General features: G+C 39.0%; 1 protein-coding gene and 1 long non-coding RNA gene across 4 annotated transcripts in view; one reads left to right on the top strand and one right to left on the bottom strand.

Moving 5' to 3' along the window:
* The window catches only part of LOC106876896 (brefeldin A-inhibited guanine nucleotide-exchange protein 3), a 64,169-nt gene extending 52,545 nt beyond the window's left edge, over positions 1–11,624 (top strand). For both annotated transcript variants that reach the window (XM_089343485.1, XM_089343484.1), the window contains 4 exons: positions 1,525–1,781; positions 2,883–3,476; positions 5,972–6,321; positions 10,497–11,624. In XM_089343485.1, coding sequence (XP_089199611.1) covers positions 1,525–1,781; positions 2,883–3,476; positions 5,972–6,321; positions 10,497–10,712 — 1,417 coding nt within the window. In that variant the 3' untranslated portion in view covers positions 10,713–11,624. The remainder of the gene's footprint in view (positions 1–1,524; positions 1,782–2,882; positions 3,477–5,971; positions 6,322–10,496) is intronic.
* The window catches only part of LOC149130797 (uncharacterized), a 66,500-nt gene that overhangs the window by 7,976 nt on the left and 35,496 nt on the right, over positions 1–23,028 (bottom strand). For both annotated transcript variants that reach the window (XR_016238666.1, XR_016238665.1), the window contains exon 2: positions 15,901–16,332. This is a non-coding gene — a long non-coding RNA (uncharacterized LOC149130797). The remainder of the gene's footprint in view (positions 1–15,900; positions 16,333–23,028) is intronic.

The raw sequence follows: 23,028 nt of genomic DNA, 5'->3' as shown, positions 1-23,028 counted from the left end.
ACACCCCTTGAACTTTGGGCCCCACAGACAAAGGGACAAGTAACCAAGACTTTTGCTGATATAATGTGCTAGAGAAGGTCTGCCAAGCTAAGTGTGATTGCAGTCGTGAATGATACCGGTGTTTCATAACCAGAATCCGTACTGGTGGTACATAAAAAGCACCCACTTTACTCTTGGAGTGGTTGACATTAGGAAGGGCATCCAGTTGTAGAAACCCTGCCAAATCAGACTGGAACCTGGTGCAGCTCATCAGTTCTCAGTTAAACTGCCAGCATGGAAAACAGACATTAACCCTTTAGCATTTAAACCGGCCATATCCGGCCACAAGAACCTATGGTCAAACTGGCCAGATCTGGTCTCTCACACCAACCCCACAATATCGTTTTAAAAATTAACAGCTACCTCATCAAAATCTCACAGCTACGAGAGAATGCATGATTAGTTCAAAATAATGTGGATAAAAAAGCATTAATTTTGGCAGAATAATGTGAACACTAAAGGGTTAAACGATGATGATGATACATACAGGTTGTAGCAGAAAGGTTGCCCTAATTACAAAGGTTAATTAAAAACAAACACATGAAAATGCATGGATAAACATTGATGGTTGTCACTTAAGTGATACAGTTTTCAAAGCCACTTGAATCACAATGGCATTTTAATGTACTTGATAGAATTACAAAGTTTTTTCTTGTATCTTCATGTGTTTGTTTTTTTTATTAACCTTTGAAATCGGAGCAACCTTTCTGCTGCACTCTGTAATTGATGAGATGTGTCGTTTGCTTGTATAAAATATTTAAATTGAATTGAATTTATAATTGTGTAATTTATTGTTTTGTTTTCGATTTCTTATTTGTATGTATATATAGGCGCAGGAGTGGCTGTGCTCACCAACCACATGGTCCCGGGTTCAGTCCCACTGCGTGGCACCTTGGGCAATTGTCTTCTACTACAGCCTCAGGCTGACCAAAGCCTTGTGAGTGGATTTGGTGGACAGAAACTGGAAGAAGCCCATCATATATATGTATATGTGTGCATATGTTTGTGTGTCTGTGTTTGTCCCCCCCACCCCCCCACCCCCCAACATTGCCTGACAACCGATGCTGGTGTGTTTACATCTCCCCGTAACTTAGCAGTTCAGCAAAAGAGACCGATAGAATAAGTACTAGGCTTACAAAGAATAAGCTCTCGGTTCGATTTGCTTGACTAAAGGCGGTGCTCAAGCATGGCTGCAGTCAAATAACTGAAACAAGTAAAAGAGTAAAGAGATATCTATGTATGTATGTATGTATATATATATATATATCTATGTATGTATATATATATATATATATCTATGTATGTATGTATATATATATATATATCTATGTATGTATGTATATATATATATATATATATATATCTATGTATGTATGTATATATATATATATATATATATGAGCATTTTACCCACAGCCTTTGTAATAAAACTGGGTCTTTTTTTTTAATTTTTCTCTTTTTTTTTGCATTTCTTTTCTGTTGCAGGGTTCCATTCCGAAATTTGGTTGTCGGACTTCTGTCACATCAGCTGTTGTTGCAGACAGTCGGTTCCATACTTCTGCAGCTGCACACAAGCACCGAACAAGACAGCGTGGTTAAAAATAGTGCCGACAATAATAATGCTAGCCATTCCTCAACCGAGCAACACCAACAACAGCCACATTCCATGTCATCGCCTTCATCAGCGCCACCATCTGCAACATCATCACCATCCTCTTCAAATTCTTCACCACCCCTCCCAGGTAAGTACTGAATCAATAAATCGGAGCTACTATGCAGTAGGTTGCTCAACCCATCACCAGAATTATTAGCCAAATCTACTCCAAATCCTGGGTGTACCAGAATTAATTGTTTCAATGAAATCAGGAAAATATTTTAAAAAACTGACAGAATTTTATGTTTATTACTTAATTCTGATACCAAAACAAATGGATTTATAAATCTTATGCCAAAATTTTATCGAAGTTCTTCGACATGTGCTGGGTCTGTATCCCTGCAAATTTCAACTCTATTCTTAGCATTGTGGAACACATTTTGAAGCGTTTCAGGAGTTATCTCCTGCACTGCTAACCAAATGTGTTCTTTAAGATCAGCTAAACTATTGTTCCATCCTAAGGATAGAAATTGCAGCCAAATTTGGAAAAAGCTGTCATGGACCAAAAGCAGGATCCAACAGGAATGAAAATAAAATTACTCTTTTACTCTTTTACTTGTTTCAGTCATTTGACTGCAGCCATGCTGGAGCACCGCCTTTAGTCGATAAAATCGACCCCCCCAGGACTTATTCTTTGTAAGCCTAGTACTTATTCTATCGGTCTCTTTTGCCGAACTGCTAAGTTACGGGGACGTAAACACACCAGCATCGGTTGTCAAGCGATGTGCGGGGACAAACACAGACACACAAACACACATACATATATATATATACATATATACGACGGGCTTCTTTCAGTTTCCGTCTACCAAATCCACTCACAAGGCTTTGGTCGGCCTGAGGCTATAGTAGAAGACACTTGCCCAAGATGCCACGCAGTGGGACTGAAAAAAGAACTATGTGGTTGGTAAGCAAGCTACTTACCACACAGCCAAAACAAAATTTAAATAGAAAATTACTATTTTTAAATCTCACAATGTGAGAGGGTAAATCTAGTCAGTTTACTCATAAAACAGGTAAAATATTTGGGCTGGATATTGTCAGATTAAATGCTTCATTTTAAAGACCCTCAGGAATTCGTAAAATGATGCACAATTACTCAGCTCTGAATTCACTGTCTCTTGTAGCAGAAACAACTGTAAGCTAATGAAGTCGGTTGGATAATCCCTCTTATCAATTCTACTTTCAGGAATGCTCCCTTATCTATCGACCCGCAACGTTGCCAAGGTCCTTGACTGTCTCTATATGTCGTACCACATTGCTTGTGATTTTGACTCGAGGCCCGGCTTGAAGTTCCTCATCCAGAAAGTTGCGCAAACTGACGTAGCTGCCAACCTTTACAAACAGGCTGGAGCCAGTATGGTATTTTACATTCATACCCTCATTGAAATTTGCTCCAGCGTGAGCCCCCTTCAACTGGACACGACCCGTAACCTACTCAAGCAGATGTCCACGTCGTTCCTGAACAACCGGCAAGCCTGCATCACTCGTGCGCAGACCGTGACCAAAGACATCAGCTGCAGCGTGGAGATTTTCCTCTTCCTTCTACAGAGCATTTGTGATGAGTTGTGTCAGACCTATGTCGATATGACCCTTGACGAGGAAACCACAACGTGCGTGGATCGTCTCTCTGAACAACCCCTCGTCTTTCTCATTGCCAAACCTGATGAACTCAGTGATATCACTGGATCAACAGAGTCGAAGAAAATGAACAAATCCCCTTCTTTCAAAGGATCCCTTTATCATCCAACAACTTCACCCGTCGCGACGCAGCCGAGCGAAGGTGAGTTTCCCTAATTCTCTTTTACAAATAACAAGGAAAAAAAATAAATAGTTACCAGAGATAATCTCCATAGTTTTTACAAAACATGTTGGAAGTGGAAATGATTTGAATAACCCCTGTGTTTGACTCCATTTCTTAATTTATATATATGTGTGTGTGTTATGTATATGAGTGTGTGTGTGTGTGTGTATGTGTATGTGTATGTATATATATATATATATATATATATGTGTGTGTGTGTGTGTATATATGTGTGTATGTGTATATATGTGTGTGTGTGTATATATTTGAGTATTTGTGTGTGTGTGTGTGTGTATATATATATATATATATATGTGTGTGGAGGCGCAATGGCCTAGGGGTTAGGGCAGCAGACTCGCGGTCATAGGATCGCGGTTTCGATTCTCAGACCGGGCATTGTCAGTGTTTATTGAGCGAAAACACGTAAAGCTCCATGAGGCTCCGACAGGAGATGGTGGCGAACCCTGCTGTACTATTCCACCACAACTTTCTCTCACTCTTACTTCCTGTTTCTGTTGTGCCTGTAATTCAAAGGGTCAGCCTTGTCACGCTGAATATCCCCGAGAACTACGTTAAGGGCACACATGTCTGTGGAGTGCTCAGCCACTTGCAAGTTAATTTCACGAGTAGGCTGTTCCATTGATCGGCTCAACTTGAACCCTCGACGTCGTAAGCGACGGAGTGCCAACAACATCATCATCATCATCGTTTAACGTCCGCTTTCCATGCTAGCATGGGTTGGACGATTTGACTGAGGACTGGTGAAACCGGATGGCAACACCAGGCTCCAATCTAATTTGGCAGAGTTTCTACAGTTGGATGCCCTTCCTAACGCCAACCACTCAGAGTGTAGTGGGTGCTTTTACGTGTCACCCGCACGAAAACGGCCACGCTCGAAATGGTGTCTTTTATGTGCCACCCACACAAGCCAGTCCAGGGGCACTGGCAACGATCTCGCTCGAAAATCCTACAGGAGCCAGTCAGGCGGTACTGGCAACGGCCACGCTCAAAATGGTGCATCTCATGTGCCACCCGCACAAGAGCCAGTCCAGGGGCACTGGCAACGATCTTACTTGGCTTGCCGGGTCTTCTCACGCACAGCACATTTCCAAAGGTCTCGGTCAGTAGTCATCGCCTCGGTGAGGCCCAATGTACGAAGGTCTTGCCTCACCACCTCAGCCCAGGTCTTCCTGGGCCTACGGGTTCCCTCAACTGTTAGGGTGTGGCACTTTTTCACGCAGCTATCCTCATCCATTCTCACCACATGTCCATACCAGCGCAATCGTCTCTCTCTTGCACACCACAGCTGATGCTTCTAATGTTCAGCTTTTCTCTCAAGATACTTACACTCTGACGGGTATTCACATTGACATTACACATCCAACGGAGCATACTGGCTTCATTCCTTGCGAGCTTACGTATGTCCTCGGCAGTTACAGCCCATGTTTCACTGCCATGTAGCATAGCTGTTCGTACGCATGCGTCATACAGTCTGCCTTTTACTCTGAGTGAGAGTCCCTTTGTCGCCAGCAGGGGTAAGAGCTCTCTAAACTTTGCCCAGGCTATTCTTATTCTAGCAGCTACACTTTCAGCGCACCCACCCCCACTACTAACTTGGTTGCCAAGATAGCGGAAGCTATCGACTACCTCTAGTTTTTCACCCTGGAATGAGATAGAAGTTGTTTCCTGTTTGTTTACAGTCTTTATTGCACCTGAACATCTGCCACAAACAAAAACTAACTTCCTAGTTAACCTGCCTTTGATGTTGCTGCACCTCTTACGTGTCCATAGCTTGCACCGGGTACATCTTATAGAGTTACTACCTACTCCTTTTCTACATACTGAGCAGGGCCATCTACCTAAAGGGGTTTGTGTTTTATCTACCTTCCTACTTATTAGGATTTTGGTTTTAGCTAGGTTGACTCTAAGGCCCTTCAATTCTAGACCTTGCTTCCACACCTGAAACTTCTCCTCTAGTTCTGATAGTGACTCCGCAATTAGGGCAAGGTCATCAGCATAGAGGAGCTCCCAGGGGCAACCTGTCTTGAACTCCTCTGTGATTGCCTGGAGGACTATGATAAATAAGAGGGGGCTGAGGACGGAACCTTGGTGGACCCCTACCTCTACCCGGAATTCATTGCTGTACTCATTTCCAACCCTCACCTTACTGGCAGCATCTCTGTACATGGCTTGCACAGCTATATATATATATACCTGGGAGTGGCACTTCTTCACACAGCTGTCTTCATTCGTATGTAACACACGGCCATATACCAGCACATTCACCTCTCTTGCACACCACATTTAATGCTCCTTATGTCCAACTTTTCTCTCAGAACACTTAAATCATTTGTGCAGGTCGTTCAGTAAAAAATATGGACACTCACATGTTATCTTCGACGGGAGAGCCCGTTATATGTGCGTTTTTATGTACAGACATTTGTAAACATGTCTCATACATTGTTGTGTTTCAGCACCATTTGGTAGCGACAGCAAGACCACAGCGACACGGGACGACCCCATCTCACCGTCTAAAAGCACAAGCGAAGAAGATAAAGACCATCCAGATGTGACCACCACACTGAAGAGCAAGAGAGAGAAACGAGCCGAGAGGGAAGGACGTGTTTACACTGTTGCCACGGATAAGTTTATCAAGAATCTCATGACGGAATACAAGAAACGCAAGCAACAACATTCGATGCCAGCTTTTGTTAAAGCGACAAAAGTGGAGCAAAGTAAACACTCGGAACCCACTGTGCCATCGACGCCACGGGAGCCCGTGGCACAGGAGATCGAGAAACAGCAGAAGTTTTCAATCATGAAAGTAAGATTTGTATTTATTTTTTATCCTTAATTTTTTTTTTTTTTTGGTAAAGTTGTTTATTATTATTTTTATTATTTTTTTTTTTTGGTTAATCCCATTTTAATCTCAATCTAGCTGTCCTGTGATCAGAATGTTCCAGTCATAACCACCACAGATGCAGGCATGCTTGTGTTGTAAGAAGCTTGTGTGGTTGCTCACCAACTACATGGTTCCGGGTTCATTCCCACTGCGTGGCACCTGGGGCAAGTGTCTTCTACTGTAGCCTCGGGCCGGCCAAAGCCTTGCGAGTAGATTTGTTAGACAGAAACTGAAAGAAGCCCGTCGTATATATATATCTGTGTGTGTGTGTGTGTGTGTGTGTGTGTGTGTGTGTGTGTGTGTGTGTGTGTGTGTGTGTGTAACATCGCTTGACAACCAAAGGTGGTATGTTTACATCTCCATAACTTAGCGGTTCAGTAAAAGAGACCGATAGAATAAGTACTAGGCTTGCAAAGAATAAGTCCTGGGGTCGATTTGCTCGACTAAAGGCAGTGCTCCAGCATGGCCACAAGTAAAAGAGTTATATATATATATATATATATATATATATATATATATATATACACACTTGTATATGTATGTATGTTTATATATGTGTGTATGTATATATATTTATGTGTGTTTCTGATGATGACTCATGTTGGTGTGTTTACATCCCCTGTAACTTAGCGGTTTGGCAAAAGAGACCGATACGATAATTACTAGGCTTACAAAGAGTAAGTCCTGGGGTCGATTTGCTCGACTAAAGGCGGTGCTCCAGCATGGCCACAGTCAAATGACTGAAACAAGTAAAAGAATAAAAGAATATTCTATGGGCTCACAAAGAATAAGGCGAAATTCTTAATGATAATCCAATATGTCATTAATCCCCAAAATGGATTGTTTACACCTTTGATGGTCACGCCAGATACTGACAAAAACAAGTTCTTAATGTGTTAACTACATGCATGAATGGTTGTCATTTGCTGATATCATGAATCACTAACAAGATCCGGTTTGTTGTTTATTGTTATTTTCATGTCTGAACACAGTGATTTTGGGGTTCAGTTCCCAGGCAGTAAATTGGTTTTGGTTACTCTACTAATAACTCCCTTCTTACGATTTCGTTTGTTCAGTGTACTCATGTGGGAGTTTCTTTGCCGATGAATGGACAAGTACCCATTCATTTGCGTAATTTTCTCTGTAAAACATTAATTGCAATGTATAATGTATACATAATGCAGATTATAATGTAGCTATAATCCATATTGTTATCTTTTATTGACTGACATATTTTCGATAAATAAACAAATTAGTTGATTTATGTATCAACAAATTGATAAAGAAAATATCTTCTATCACACATACACACACACACACACCTTGTGTATATATATGTATGCATATACGAGCATTATGTGTATACATATATATATGCATACACACACCCACACACATATATATATATGCATGCATATACAAGTATGTATGTATATACATATATACACATACGAGTATGTATGTATGTATGTCTCTTCTATTTTTTAATTATTCTATACATCAACCCCAGTGCGTAACTGGTACTTATTTCATCAATCCTGAAAGGATGAAAGGCAAAGTCGACCTCAGCAGAATTTGAACTCAGAACATAGATGAAATACCGCTAAGCATTTTGCCCCATGTGCTAACGATTCTGCCAGCTCCACCACATAATAATAATAATAATAATAATAATAATAATAATAATCTTTTCTACAAGATGAGGACAAATATCCGTCAAATGTAAATAACGAACAGAATAGTCTGAATTGTAAAGGGTTGGATAAGCTATATCCAGCCTGGGTATTCTACCGGTTTTTATGTTCAAACCCAGCCAGATCTGACCACCCACACCAACCCTACAATTTTATTCTAAAAAAAATCTCAAAACTTCAAGATAATTCATAATTAATTCAAAACAATTTGAATTACTTTTAACAAAATAATACAAACTGCTAAAGGGCAAAAGCACCAGAAACTTCCTTCTGAATATGCACTGTTAAATGTAGGCTGCATCCGATACGCCCATGTATGTTTTACGTCAAACATGGTAACTTAATCCAGTTTTGCTAACAGTGAATTTACATATAGCTAATCCAGTTTACTTACAAATTAGTTTATTTGTTGTACTTAGATGCCATCAAGTACCGTATAGAAAAATGTCTCACAAATCACCCCTGGGTCTTATCTTATTCAGGAAATTGTGCCTTAATGTTTAATACACCTAAAACTCTTTCTCTTGAATGTGAACAACTAAACTTGAGGGTGTGTCTAGTAAACCCACACCTTTTGTGCCATTAAAATCCACGTATATATGCATGTATGTATGTGTGTGTGTGTGTGTAATATAATTAATATATATATATGCATATATACATGTACATACATATATACATATACATATATATATATATATGTATATACATATGCATATATGGGTACAGGACATCAAAAAATGTAAAACATGAAAAACAAGAACATGAAATACGAAAACGTGGAAAACAAACTTTTTTTTGCGAACAACGAAAGAAACAAATGGAGAAGCAAGACAGGCAACAGAAAGTACAATCCCTTTATCAGTTGGTTGGAGGCCCAGTCTTGCGAGTTCTTTTACAGAGCTTAGAAAAACTGAAGGACCCCTGCAATAAGTGTGTGAATTTGAGACGAGAATATGTTGAATAAGATCATGATTAACTGATCCTCCCGTATTTTCTTTACCCAGAGCCAAGAACTTTTCAACCAAGAACTTTACAGAGCTAAGAACCCCTCTTATATACATGCATGTGTGTGTGTGTGTGTGTGTGTGTGTGTGTAGATTTGCTGCCTGTGACTATAGATTGTAATAAAACACTTGACTGAAGTGGTTTCCTAAAGGAATAATGGAATGTGATGGGCAGAACGAAATCAGAGGCAGAGATGGAGAGAGTATGACAGACTCACAGTCTGAATGGGAGTTCTATTTCCTAGAAAATGATGCAAAAATGTTTCTTGGAAATTGGCAAAAATGATTCAAGGCTTAGAATAAAAAGATAAAGCAACTTTCGTAACAGTGAAAAATAGTGTGTGTGCAAGTGAATGCGTTTATGTGTGTGTGTGTGTAAGAAACAGGCTAAAATGGAGAAGTGAGTATTATTTTCTTATCTTGTTTCTGTCATTGGACTGTGGCCATGCTGGAGCAGTGTCAAAAAAGGTTTTTAATCAAACAGATTGACCCCTGTAATTATTTTAAAATTTCATGCTCATTCTATGTAATTGCTAAGTTAATTGACAAATAATGCTGGTTTGTTTTGTTTTTTTTTTTCATATTTTTTCAACAATCCCCATTTGGGACTTTTCGAAAAATTTATCATAATTTCCAAAATAATTCACATATGAAGAAAATTTAAATACTATATATTAGATAATATATAAGGTGTCTTGGGAGTTAAGATTAACTTCTAAGACACCTTGCAAAGCCAAAAAATATGAATAAAAAAATTCGGCAGTTAATGCGTTAATGCACTAAAAAACCCCCATTATTTCAGCAATTTGAACCCTGAACCATATGTTTGAGAAGCAAGCTTCTTATCACACAGCCATACTACTCTTTTACACATTTCAGTCATTTGACTGTGGCCATGCTGGAGCAACACCTTTACTTGAAGAAATCGACCCCAGCCTAGTACTTTATTCTATCAGTCTCTTTTGACGAACTAAGTTTTGGGGACATAAACACACCAACAAACGATGGTGAGGGGACAAACAGACACAAAGACACACATAAATATATATATATACATATATACAATGGGCTTCTTTCAGTTTCCTACCAAATTCACTCACAAGGCTTTGGTCAGCCCAAAGCTATAGTAGAAGACACTTGCCCAAGGTACCACGCAGCAGGACTGAATCCGGAACCATGTGGTTGGGAAGCAAGCTTCTTACCACAAGGCCACACCTGTGCCTACACCACAAAGCCACACCTGCACCTACAATATATCATATAGGTTCTCCATCACTATTTTTGTTTTTTGTCCCCATTTTTCTCAGACTGGCCTATTTGGGGTCCTGGAATTTGTTGTTACGTTGCTAAAATTTTTATGCCTTCACATCCTGATTTGTCTTTTCTTTTGTTTCAGGACAGTGAAGCTCATTTGAAATCCTGGACCGAATTGCTCTGTGCCATTCTTCGTCTGTTCCAAGAACTACCAGATCATAAATTCTATGCCCTGCTACCGACCGTCTTCAACTGTCTGAACCAGTTAGTGTGCCACTCTCGAGAACAACGCCTAAACGATGCCCTGGCACAGTGGCTCCACAGAGTCGGACACTTAGTCGGAATCAATCCTTTGTAACGACTGAAACCGTTTAGGAAATAAAGAATTATTTCAGAAAACACACACACACACACAGCTACATACAAGCACACTGGCATAGATGCACACAGGTATACACTTAGGCATAGTGATACACAAGTGCACACACTCACTCATGCACACATATACACACACACACACACACAGACAGGTAGATACATACACAGGGACACACATGCTTTTAGTATTTTCCTGTTGAGGAAGGACTAACGCTGAATGAATTTTGTTCCTCACACCACTAACTATATAACAAAATACAGGCACGCAGACATTAACAAGCACCTAAATACACACACACACTAATCATTGTATACAGTATTATAGATCCCTTACAGCCAATCTTACCAATCGGTTTTGCACTGAGTATTAGATAACTGCATATTATATAGCAGTATGGTTGCATAACACCACATGCTATATGTTGGTGTGTGTGCATTTATGTGTATATATATGTGCATGTGTATAGATATATATGTATTAATGTGTGTATATATATATATATATACAAACACACATTCTCATACAAACTATGTAGTTATAAGCATGCACATGCACATATTCACGCGTGCATGTACACACACATATACACTCCCTGTTGAGGAAGGACTAACGCTGAATGAATTTTGTTCCTCACACCCCTAAGTACACACACACACACATAATGGATCAGGATCCGAGTGCATCATTAAGGCAGCGAGCTGGCAGAAACGTTAGCACGTCAGGTGAAATGTTTGCTTGCTTACACACACACACACACACACACACACACAAAATATCTATTTAATATTTCCATTATTGAATTTTAAATTATTTAAATAAATCATTTATATTCTGGAAGACTTTTACTGCTGAAATAAAAGTTAACAAGCAGATCTCCACATTGGGATTGAACCTGTGTACTGGTATTCATTAGCATGCTGTTTCTCTTTTTTTTTTTTTTCTTTCTCTTTTTGATGGGTTAAAGAATTCTTCCATTAACACAATTCTGGTATGTGTGTGTGAAGCAAACACTCAGAATGATGCGAGACGTTGTGGCACAGACTTTTTGGCACTGCCTATTCAGTGCCATTGAATCTTCTACTATAGCCACAGGCCAACCAAAGCCTTGTGAGTAGATTTGGTAGACAAAAAGAATAAACATATATATATATTTCTTTTATTATTTTTCTTGTTTCAGTCATTTGGAGCACCAACTTCAGTCAAGCAAATTGACCCCAGGACTTATTCTATTGGCCTATTTTGCCAAATCACTAAGTTACAGGGATGTAAACACACCAACATCGTTTGTCGAGTAATGCTGTGGGGACAAACACAGACACACAAACATACATATATATGACAAGATTCTTTGAGTTTCCATCTACCAAATCCACTCACAAGGATTTGGTTGGCCCAAGGCTATAGAAGAAGACACTTGCCCAAGGTGCCATGTAGTGGGACTGAACCCGGAACCATGTGGTTGATAAGCAAGCTACTTACCACACAGCCACTCCTGATATCTTTTATTTGTTCCAGTCATTTGATTGTGACCATGCTGGAGCACTGCCTTCGAGAATTTTAATCAAACAAGTCGACCCCAGTATGCTTATTTGTTTTAAAGCCTGGTATTTATTCTATCAGTCTCTTTTGCTGAGCCACTAGGTTATGGGAATGTAAACACACTAACACTGGCTGTCAAGCGATGGAGGACAAACACACACACACATATACAATGGATTTCTTTTAGTTTCTGTCTAACAACCTACTCAGAAGGCTTTGGTGAGCCTGGGATTATAATAGAATTCACTGCCCAAGGTGCCACACAGTGGGACTAAACCCAGAACTATGTGGTTGGTAGGCAAACTTCTTGCCACCCAATCACACCTGCGCTTTACTTGAAAAAACAGGTAAGAGTTGCTAACAGGTACAAAAAACTGCAAAATCATGTCCCAAATAACACCCATTAACTGAAGGTTGCATTAAAAAAAAACATTTGTTAAATGACTGAAGAGAACGTTGAAAAAGCTGAGTGAAAATAATTAGGTACCGAAATAAATAAATGAATAGATTGATAGACAACCAACCAGCCAACCTGAGACCGCCTGTGGCTGAATGATTAAAAAAAAAAAGCTTCCTGTTTTAACCCTTTTATTACTGTATTTATTTTGAGATTCTCTGTGTTTCTTTCACTTAATTTTAAATATAACAAAGAATTTAGTAAAATAACTTCGTTATCATTAAGCTGGTGTTAGGAACATAAATTGTGACTAAGGTTTGGTGGAAGATTTTTATTCAGAACTTATAAAAACAAGACATTTGTACTACAGAGCCAGAGGTGGTTTCAGCTGGGTTGGTAACAAAAGGGTTAAAGGGATCTAAATTATGACATTCCATCAAAATTTCTCAATTTATTTCTCAGGCTCCAGTTTAATAATGGCAAATATTTATTTGAGTAAAATCTTCACTGTTTTCAGAATTAATTGAAAGAAAGGCAGTGTATATCAACTGAAATATGATAACACAAAAAGGTTAGTGTTAATATAATTAGGGCATTGACACAGATTAACAGTTAAGTTATAATTAGGATATTTAATACATGGAGTATTAAAGCTCTAGATGTAATTAATCATGTACTGAAAGATATATATATGCTTGTGTGTGTAGATATACATAACTAAAGTTCTTGGCTCAGCACAAAAAATGGTCTGCACCTGAAGAAAGTGTTTAGATTTTCGGACACATGGAACTATTAGTAGTGTCCGAAGACATGTATTGTGATCCTTAAAGAACAATTGGTAGTTTGACCTTAGAGTCCCTCTTGGTGTGAGGCATTCTTATATAGTAATGCCCTTATATAAATAAATATATTTGGGGAATAAATGATGGATTTTTTCCCTTATGAGGTTTTTTTCACGCTAGCTACTTGATGAATTCTTGTAAAAGAATTCATCCTATTATTGAATTTATATATATATATATATATATATATATATATATAGATAGATAGAGTATTCATATATACGCACTCACACATATATTTTTCGATATGTAAATGAATAGTCTTAAGATACGGGTTCAGGGAATCATATGACTGACACAATATGCTTCTCGTACGCACTCGGACTATCAGTTCACATAGAAATCAATTACAAGGTAGTATAAGTAACATAATATATAGGCGTGGGAGTGGCTGTGTGGTAAGTAGCTTGCTTACCAACCACATGGTTCCGGGTTCAGTCCCACTGCGTGGCACCTTGGGCAAGTGTCTTCTACTATAGCCTCAGGGCGACAAAAGCCTTGTGAGTGGATTTGGTAGACGGAAACTGAAAGAAGCCCGTCGTATATATGTGTATGTTTGTGTGTCTGTGTTTGTCCCCACAACATTGCTTGACAACCGATGCTGGTGTTTACGTCCCCGTAACTTAGCGGTTCGGCAAAAAGAGATCGATAGAATAAGTACTAGGCTTCCAAAGAATAAGTCCTGGGGTTGATTTGATTCGACTAAAGGCGGTGCTCCAGCATGGCCACAGTCAAAAGACTGAAACAAGTAAAAGAGTAAAGAGTAAGAGTATACACACACACACATACATATATATACATACATACATACATACACACACATGCATTATATATATACATACATATATAAACAAATGTATGTATGTGCACATGCGTCTGTGTGTTTGTCTATATATGTCTCTATAATACACTTGCGTATACACACACGTGTATTACAGATATGTAAACACTTTCCGATCCTAAGTGATATCTGCTTTGAGTCAGATTTGTATCTTTACTTTCCTCTTCTGTTTTTGCTTGTTACCATATATACATACATACATACACACGTTGTCATCATCATCATTTAACGTCCATTGTCCATGCTGGCATAGGTTGGACGGTTTGATCAAGGTTGATATATATATATATAGGTACAAAATCCAAAATTACAGGTAAAAACTTAATTAAAATCAATTTATAAAAAATTAAAATTAAATTGAGCTTTGCAGAGTAAAATATACATAAATATATAGTTTTAGGGAAAAGAACCAAGGTTCATGAATTCATCGAAGAAAATCCACTGTCACATATAGAAACAATTAATTAGTAAAAGCACAATCGATGAGTTCATGAACCTTGGTTCTTTTCCCTAAAACTATATATATATATGGGAGAATGTACGGAAAAAAAACAACAGACGAGGACAGGTGGTGTAAACAACAAAAGGATGTATTAGTTTGACGCTCGGGAATACAGAAAGTCTTTAACGTTTCGAGCTACGCTCTTCAACAGAAAGAATACGGAGAAAACAAGGAGAAAAACACGGAGAAAAAAAATTGAATGGTGTTTGGTCAGCGATAAATGTATATCTAAGTATGTGGTGTTAGGAAGGGCATCAAGCTGTAGAAACTATGCCAAATAAAGACTGGAATCTGGTGCAGCCCCTTAGCTTTTCAGCCTTGGTTAAATTGTCCAACCCATGCCAGCATGGACAATGGACATTAAATGATGGTATTTTGAGATACCACGGTTCGATTACATTTAAAGTGCATCTCGACAATGACCTCTCCCCCCTCCCACACACACACACAGCCCCCATCAGGATGAACAGGAAACCCACACAAGGCAAAAACCTGTTTCTTTATTACCCACACGGGGCCGACAAAGAGAGGACAAATAAAACACAAACATGGAGAGGTAGAACAATTAGAAAAAAAAAATAAAAACTTATATAATCTTTTCTACTCTAGGCACAAGGCCCGAAATCTTGGGGAAGCGGGCCAGTCGATTAGATGGAACTCGAAAGCATGAAAGGCAAAGTCGACCTCGGTGGAATTTGAACTCAGAACATAAGACATACGAAATACCGCAAAGCTTTGCGCCCGGCATGCTAACGTTTCTTATTTCTTTATTACCCACAAGGGGCTACACACAGAAGGGATAAACAAGGACAGACAAACAGATTAAGTCGATTATATCGACCCCAGTGCGTAATTGGTACTTATTTAATCGACCCTGAAAGGATGAAAGGCAAAGTCGACCTCGGCGGAATTTGAACTCAGAACGTAAAGACAGACGAAATACCGCAAATCATTGCGCCCGGCGTGCTAACGTTTCTGTCAGCGCACCGCCTTAAACGTATATAATGAATGCTAACGAAAATAATAGAGGAAAATGAGCTACTTACCCCATTTCAAGCAGCGCCACTTACTTCCTGCGAGTCTGTTAGTCTCTCGGTATATTTATGCCATACTTTTTAATGAATTCTTCAATTTTTTCATTTTCCGGTATATCTTGTAAGTTGCAGTCGACTCTCCGATATGAATAGCCACTCTTGTATTCATTTATTTCCTTCTATCGACTCTCAGGCACCAAAAAGCATTTGAACCATTCCTTCATATTAGTCTTTCCTTCTGTGTTTTATATTTTTATATTACGTCCCTCCATCTTGCTCACCAGTTCCATATTAACTCCTTCGTACATAAAAACCAGATAACAATTGGGAAGGGAGATTTATAATTTCGTGGGTGTGGGTCTGCTTTTCTTCTTTTTTCCTTTTCCCTTTTTGTCGGCATGGCTAATTTAAAGAAAAACCCATCACAGGACCAGTCCAAATTTTCTATAAAAAAAAATATATAAAAAAAAAACCGAATTATTTAATTGCTAAAAATGCAGGCGGCTGTTAATAGAAATTTTAACTCGCTGGTTTCGAAACTCAGTAAAACTGAATATTATTCACTACATCCACTTTTTCTTCTATACACTTTCAGAAAAGTAAAAAGAAAACTTATGGTGGCAAAAAGAGATCACCTCAGTAAATTTATTTAAAGTTTTAGGCCCAAAAGACTTAAAGATGGCAAGGGATTCCCTTACATATAACTAACACTTAATAATATATTCATATATATATATATATATATATATATATATAGTCGGGAGTAGTCTGAATGGGAGACGATGCTCTACCCACCATATTCGCCGGATATAGTCCCATCTAATTATCATTTATTCTTTACGACAACCGGCGACACTCGGTTCAATGGTTGGATGCCGACGAAGCTCCACAGAACTTCCCGAAGCTAAAACTGCACCAAAAGAAGGTCATGTGATTGTTTGGTGGTCTGCGGCTGGTCTCATTCTTCACAGCTTTTTGGATCCAGGCGAAACCATTATGGCGGGGAAGTACTGTCAGCAAATGGATGAAATGCATAAGAAACTCCGACAACAACAGCCAGCATTGGTCAATAGAAAAGGACCAATTCTTCTCCACGACAATGCTCGGCCTCACGTCGCACAACTGACCCTACAGAATTTGAATGAATTGGGCTACGAAACTCTGCCTCATCCACCGTACTCACCAGACCTCTCGCCAACCGACTACCGCCTTTTCAAGCATCTCGACAACTCCCTGCGTGAGAAATGCTTCAAAAACCAAGACGATGCCAAACACACCTTCAACGACTTCATCGTCACCAGAGCGCAGGATTTTTAACGCTACTGGCATAAATAAACTTGTTTCGCGTTGGCAGAAGTCTGTTGATTCTAATGGTGTTTATTTCGATAATTAAAGTTTTGTTTGAGCCGAGATATGTGCATCTGAATTTAAAGTTTAAAAACCGCAAGATCTTTCTTGATAACCTAATAGATATATATATGTATACAATTACATAAAGATAGTTATGGTCGGTTTATAGGGTTACGCAGGGTTTCGCATTCATAAAAGCACCCAGCTTTACATATGTCTTATCTCATCAGACCCTAATGTATAACAGCTGACTTAAATGAAATAGAACAAAGAAATGTACAAACATCCTTAATTCTGCTGAGTGAATGACCGTCCTTAAGATCTGAATGAATAGCAAATAAATCCACCCCCACCATACACACACCTCCATCCCCATATTACTACCATTCCTTCCCCTACCCCTATCACCTACCTCCCCCCATTCTAAGTACTTACAGAAATATCTACATAGCTAGATTGGCCTTCATACCGGAAAGAAGGGATAAACATCCTTCTGTGATTCATTCACTGATGCTGTTTTAGCCTGATGAAATGAATCAACGATGATGACCAGCCAGGGGCCCACGAATAGTTCGGACTGTACTGCGCTGCGCTAATCCCAGGGATACCGACTCTGATGTAAAAAATTACGTGATTTGTGGAAACGTGCGTAGCGATGTATCAAATATTTATAAATTTCATCATAGAATTACTGTCATTATCACACACACACACACATTTAAGTTGCAATATATGCATTCAAGTAATCCAGTTGTACTCGTAAGAAACAGAATAAATAGTTTGATGCAGGAGAAAATGATTAGGAGTGTATAAAGTCATGAATGACTTTATATATACATATATAAATATATTTATATATATATATACACGCACACACACACATAGATACATACATGCATGCATACATACATACATACATACATACATACATACATACATACATACATACATACATACATATATACATACATATATATATATATAATATAGATTTAATCAAAAGATTAAATGTGGTGCTTAAAATGTTTGAGGCACCAGAATTTGGTAGGGTAAAAACCAAAAACAAAATCAATAGATTTGGTGAATAAAATTTGAAGAAAAGCAACATAAATAAATGAAGTTTGTACGAAACGTATGTACTGCTATAACGTAATGAATTTTTGTTGCTTTTCTTCAAATATATATATATATATATATATATATATAATGGCATTTTTATATAAGCTTAAAGCAATCGCCGTGCAATGGACTAAGGAAAATAGTCTAATAAAGGGGTTGCTCGCCAAACGAGACCGATAGAATTAATAACTATGTTTAAGAAATAAATACTTGAGTTGACTAAAAGAAAAAACCCTTCATGGGGGTGCTCCAGCAAGGCAAGTCAAATGACTGAAGCAAGTAAAAGAATATATATTCATATACACATGATGTTCGGCTTCTTTCATTTGCCACCTCCCAAGTCCTCTCACCAAAGTTTTGGTTGGTGTTGGGCTGTAGCGGAAAAAAACTCGCTCAAGGTACTAACCTGGGCCCATTACAACAACTCCAAATGCCAACTCGCCTACACTGATAGACAAACACGCCACCCAACATTTATTTCAGACAGTTACAACTTGTGGTGGCTGTGATAAAATGTCAGTAGACTTCAAAGACCCAGTTTTTTTATTTTTGCACCAAAATACCATTCCAGAACCTTCCTGAAAATATCGCCATATTCTTGTAAATAGGCTTTGATTTGAATCTTGGCGAGAGAAGAGTTAATGTGGTTGCTGGCATGATTTTCGTGGCTGGCTGCCACATTAAAAGACATTTCTCACACTGTTTTCTTGCATCTCATTTGTGGATATTCCATCTCTTTCTTGTACACGCGCTACGATAGACAACCCCATGTGGTTATATTTAGCAAACATGCAATCCTTCTCTCTCTCTCCCTCTGTCTTCCTTTTCCTCTGTCTCTCTCTGCTTCTCTCTCTCTCTCTCTCACTCTTTATCTCTCCCCCTTCTGTCTTCGTATTTCTCTCTGTCTCTCCCTCTCTCTCACTTTTTCTATCCCACTCTCTCTTTCTTTCTCTCATTTTTCTTTCCCACTCTGTCTTTCTCTTTTACGCTTCCTCTCTCTTTCTCTCTCCTTTTCTTTCCCTTTCTCTCTAGCTATCTCTCTCTTTTCTCTCCCCTCTCTCATTTTCTCTCTCTCTCTCTCTCTCTCTCTCTCACACACACACACACACACACTCCTTTGCAATCCCACCAGAGAGAGAGAGAGAACCTTTTTTCTATGAAGTTCCCTTCTCAGTTGTGGTTGAGCTTTTTCCCTTTTACTAAGCCACTGTTTACAACGTTCAACATTTCGATTGAAGATCGATTTTCCGTCACCAGTCACAAGTCTGTCCAAAAAGGGTGAAATGAGTTTGTAAGAATGGAGAGAAGATCAGATGTCAACTCGGGATTTGCGGTTGCTTTCGGACAATTCACGAGGCACCCATTTTCCAAGTTTAGGAACCTTTCCAAGTTGTTGAAGATGACGATGAACAGTTGTATGATTTGAACTAAGCTTTATTGCCAATTCTTCAACTGATAATGCAACTGATATTTCAATGACCCCAAAATGATAAAAGGTAAAGTCGTCCCAGGCGGAATTTGAACCCAGAACGAAAAGATGGACGAAAGTATTTTGTCAGGCGTTCTAACGATCCTGCCAGCGCATCGCCTTAATAATAATCCTTTAGGCATGAGGCCTGAAATTCTGGGGAAAGAGAATAGTCAATTACATCGACCCCAGTGTTCAACTGGTATTCATTTCACTGCCTCCAAAATGATGAAAGACGACCTCAGCGGAATTTGAACTCAGAACGTAACAACGGACGAAATACCACTAAGCATTTCGTCCGGCGTGCTAATGATTTTGGCACCGTCTAATGAGAATGAATAATAAGCATGTTGATTTGAGAACTTATTGTTATCACATTATCAATCTTTCGATAAAGTGTGTGTGTGTGTGTGTGTGTGTGTGTGTATCAGGCATGTGCTGAGATACACAATCAGGAAAAGGTGTTAGCAGTGAGAAAATTAACTGTTGATAAAACCAGGAAGCAATAATCCAATATTTATTGTAAGCTCGCAAAGCGGTAACAATTGAAATAATGATGAGTACACAGTTTTTTTAAAAATCTTTTATTCATTTCGGTCATTAGACTGCGGCCATGCTGGGACATCGCTTCGAAGAATATTTTTGTTCAATGAATCGACCCCAGTACTCATTTTTCTTTTTTTTTTAAGTCGAGTACTTAATTTATCGGTCACTTTTGCCAAACCGCTCGATTACGAGGATGCAAACACACCAACTCTGGTTGTCAGGCGGTGGTAGGGGATAAACACACACACACACACACACACACACACATATATATATATATATATATATATAAATACATGGGGAGAGAGAAGAGAGAGTTATGCCTCGTGTACTTTAAATATGAGGAGTTACAATGCTGTTGAGGGCTTCATTGAACTTGAAACATTCGACTCAGTAAATTAACGATGTAACGTTGTGACTTCAGGCCACTTATATCATAAGCAGTTGTCCGAAAACTGTCTCACTATTATCTACTAATAAGACACGATGTGCCAAAACACTGTACAATGAGATCCGTCAGAAGGCAAACGCTATGTAATAAAATTTTCATTTTTATTTATTATTATTATTGTTGTTGTTGTTGTTGTGTAAGTGTAATTTCCTATTTGCTTCTATCTAGAAGTAAGAGGAAATGACTACTATTGTCTTGAAACTTTGCTTCTGTGACCAGGACATCAATGTTTTGAAACCGACCTATTTTGCATTTCATTTCATATGAATTCAGCCCTGGGTCGCTAAAACAGAAATGTGATAGCAAATATTCTGCTCAATACTGCAGATGCTTGACTTTAACCACTTGAACATGTCCCTTGGTGGCTGACGATATGTGCATCTCTGATGATGAGCAGGAATAGCGGAGGGAGCATCATAGCCATGTGTTGAGAGGGATTCTTTGGGGTTTGAATAAATGTAACAAAGGCAAAGTTTGAAGGAAATATTAACCATTTTACATACATTCCAGAGGTAGGCAAATAGGAAATAACAGTTATTAACCAAGAACAAATATCGTGTTACAGTGCAATTTTAAGGAACAAAGAGATAAGAATTCACAGTATGATAGAGACCATAGTCACTCCTAATATGAAAGAGTACTGCTGGAATGTCTCAGCGTAAACCTCAATAAAATGTAAACATAATAGACCAGACATAGTTATTTGGGATAGAGAAAAGAAACAATATGCAGTAGGGAAATCAACCACCCAGCAGATGTCAACATAAAGCTAAAAATCATCGAAAAACAAAATAACTACACAAAACTATTGAGAGGTTTACAGCTATTCTACGCAGATTATAAATTCAGGTTAGAGATGCATATCATCAATGGAACTGTGGAAATTTGTAAAATTTCTCAAAAGTTTATCATTTAAGTAGATATGCGCATGTCTAGACATGCAACTATGTGCCTGAGTTTACATACATAGAACAAAACTCCTACAAATCTGTACACATGCGCTGACTCTATATACTGCATACATACGTACAAACATGCAGAAATAACCTTGTTGATGTTAGAAAATTACTATTTTTAAATCTCACAACGTGAGGTATTCAGCAACCGTACTTTGTAGCAAAGATTGTTTGCCAGCAGAACATGGCAGTCCTGGTTTTAGGACTAATGTTGCTGTAATTTAGCCCCAGGATATATCGTCTCCAGCTGGCTATACACCAGATCGTGTCGTATAGCCAGCTGGAGACGATGTTTCCTGGGGCTAAATTACAGCAACATTCGTCCTAAGCCAGGACTGCCTTGTTATGGTGGCAAATAATTTTTACTACTTGTTGATGTTGTTTGAAATTCTAACAAAGGAGTCTTGGATCTAGGATAGAAACCAATTCATTTTCTATTGACAAGAAATCTAGAAATAAAACTGTCTACCCTTATTCTCCTTTTCAAGTGAAACTTGAAGAAGTTCACCAGGGACTGACCAAAGAAAAAAGTTTTTGTCTCCAGTCCCTTTAATCTCGTCCACCACACAACTTATTTCGCCATGGCCACCAGGCATATAAACACAGCCTTTCCTTCCCAGTTAAAGGACAGCGGCGGGGCGATCTTCATGATGGATTCAGTTGATAGCCGGATCCGTCCTACGCGGATCCGTCAACAGGTGTTCGATATAAACCTACAGGTCAGCAATGCTCGGGTTCTGGACGAGTGCATGCAGGACCGTCTTGTATCCTGCGCGCATCTTGGACATGCTCGGCTGACGGCACTTCCGTGCCTATAAACTTTATCTCAAACATGCAAAGCTCCCCGGTAGCACTGCCGGGCCAGAGATTTTTGGAAATTATCCATCAGTCCCGGGCCGAAAGTTCTCCGGAAAATAGCGGCTAGTTGATCTTGGACGCCCAAGGTCACCCAAGAACATCATCGCACTTTTCATCCACTAATTCTCTATAAAAAGCTAAAGTGGACGTTCCACCTATCGTACTGTCCGATTGGCTGAGGGTTGTGAACGCTTGAAGACATTCCACTTTCCAAATGCTCCCTATCGGTCTCTGTTTTACCCAGGACTGCAGCTCCGTTAAAGAAACTAGCTGCGGAAATACGTGTATGGCGAACGGCGACCACACTTGTTCATCGTCAAGGAAGCACTGGAGATGTCGTAGCCTCAGTGCATGTCTGCGAATCATCAACCACGGCATGTCCAGGCCACCAC

Source organism: Octopus bimaculoides, chromosome 27 (assembly GCF_046866305.1).
Source record: "Octopus bimaculoides isolate indiv1 chromosome 27, ASM4686630v1, whole genome shotgun sequence".
In the NCBI taxonomy this organism is placed as follows: Eukaryota; Metazoa; Mollusca; class Cephalopoda; order Octopoda; family Octopodidae; genus Octopus; species Octopus bimaculoides.
Note: the sequence above shows the minus strand (reverse complement) of the source record. Positions and strands in the feature narration are given on the sequence as shown.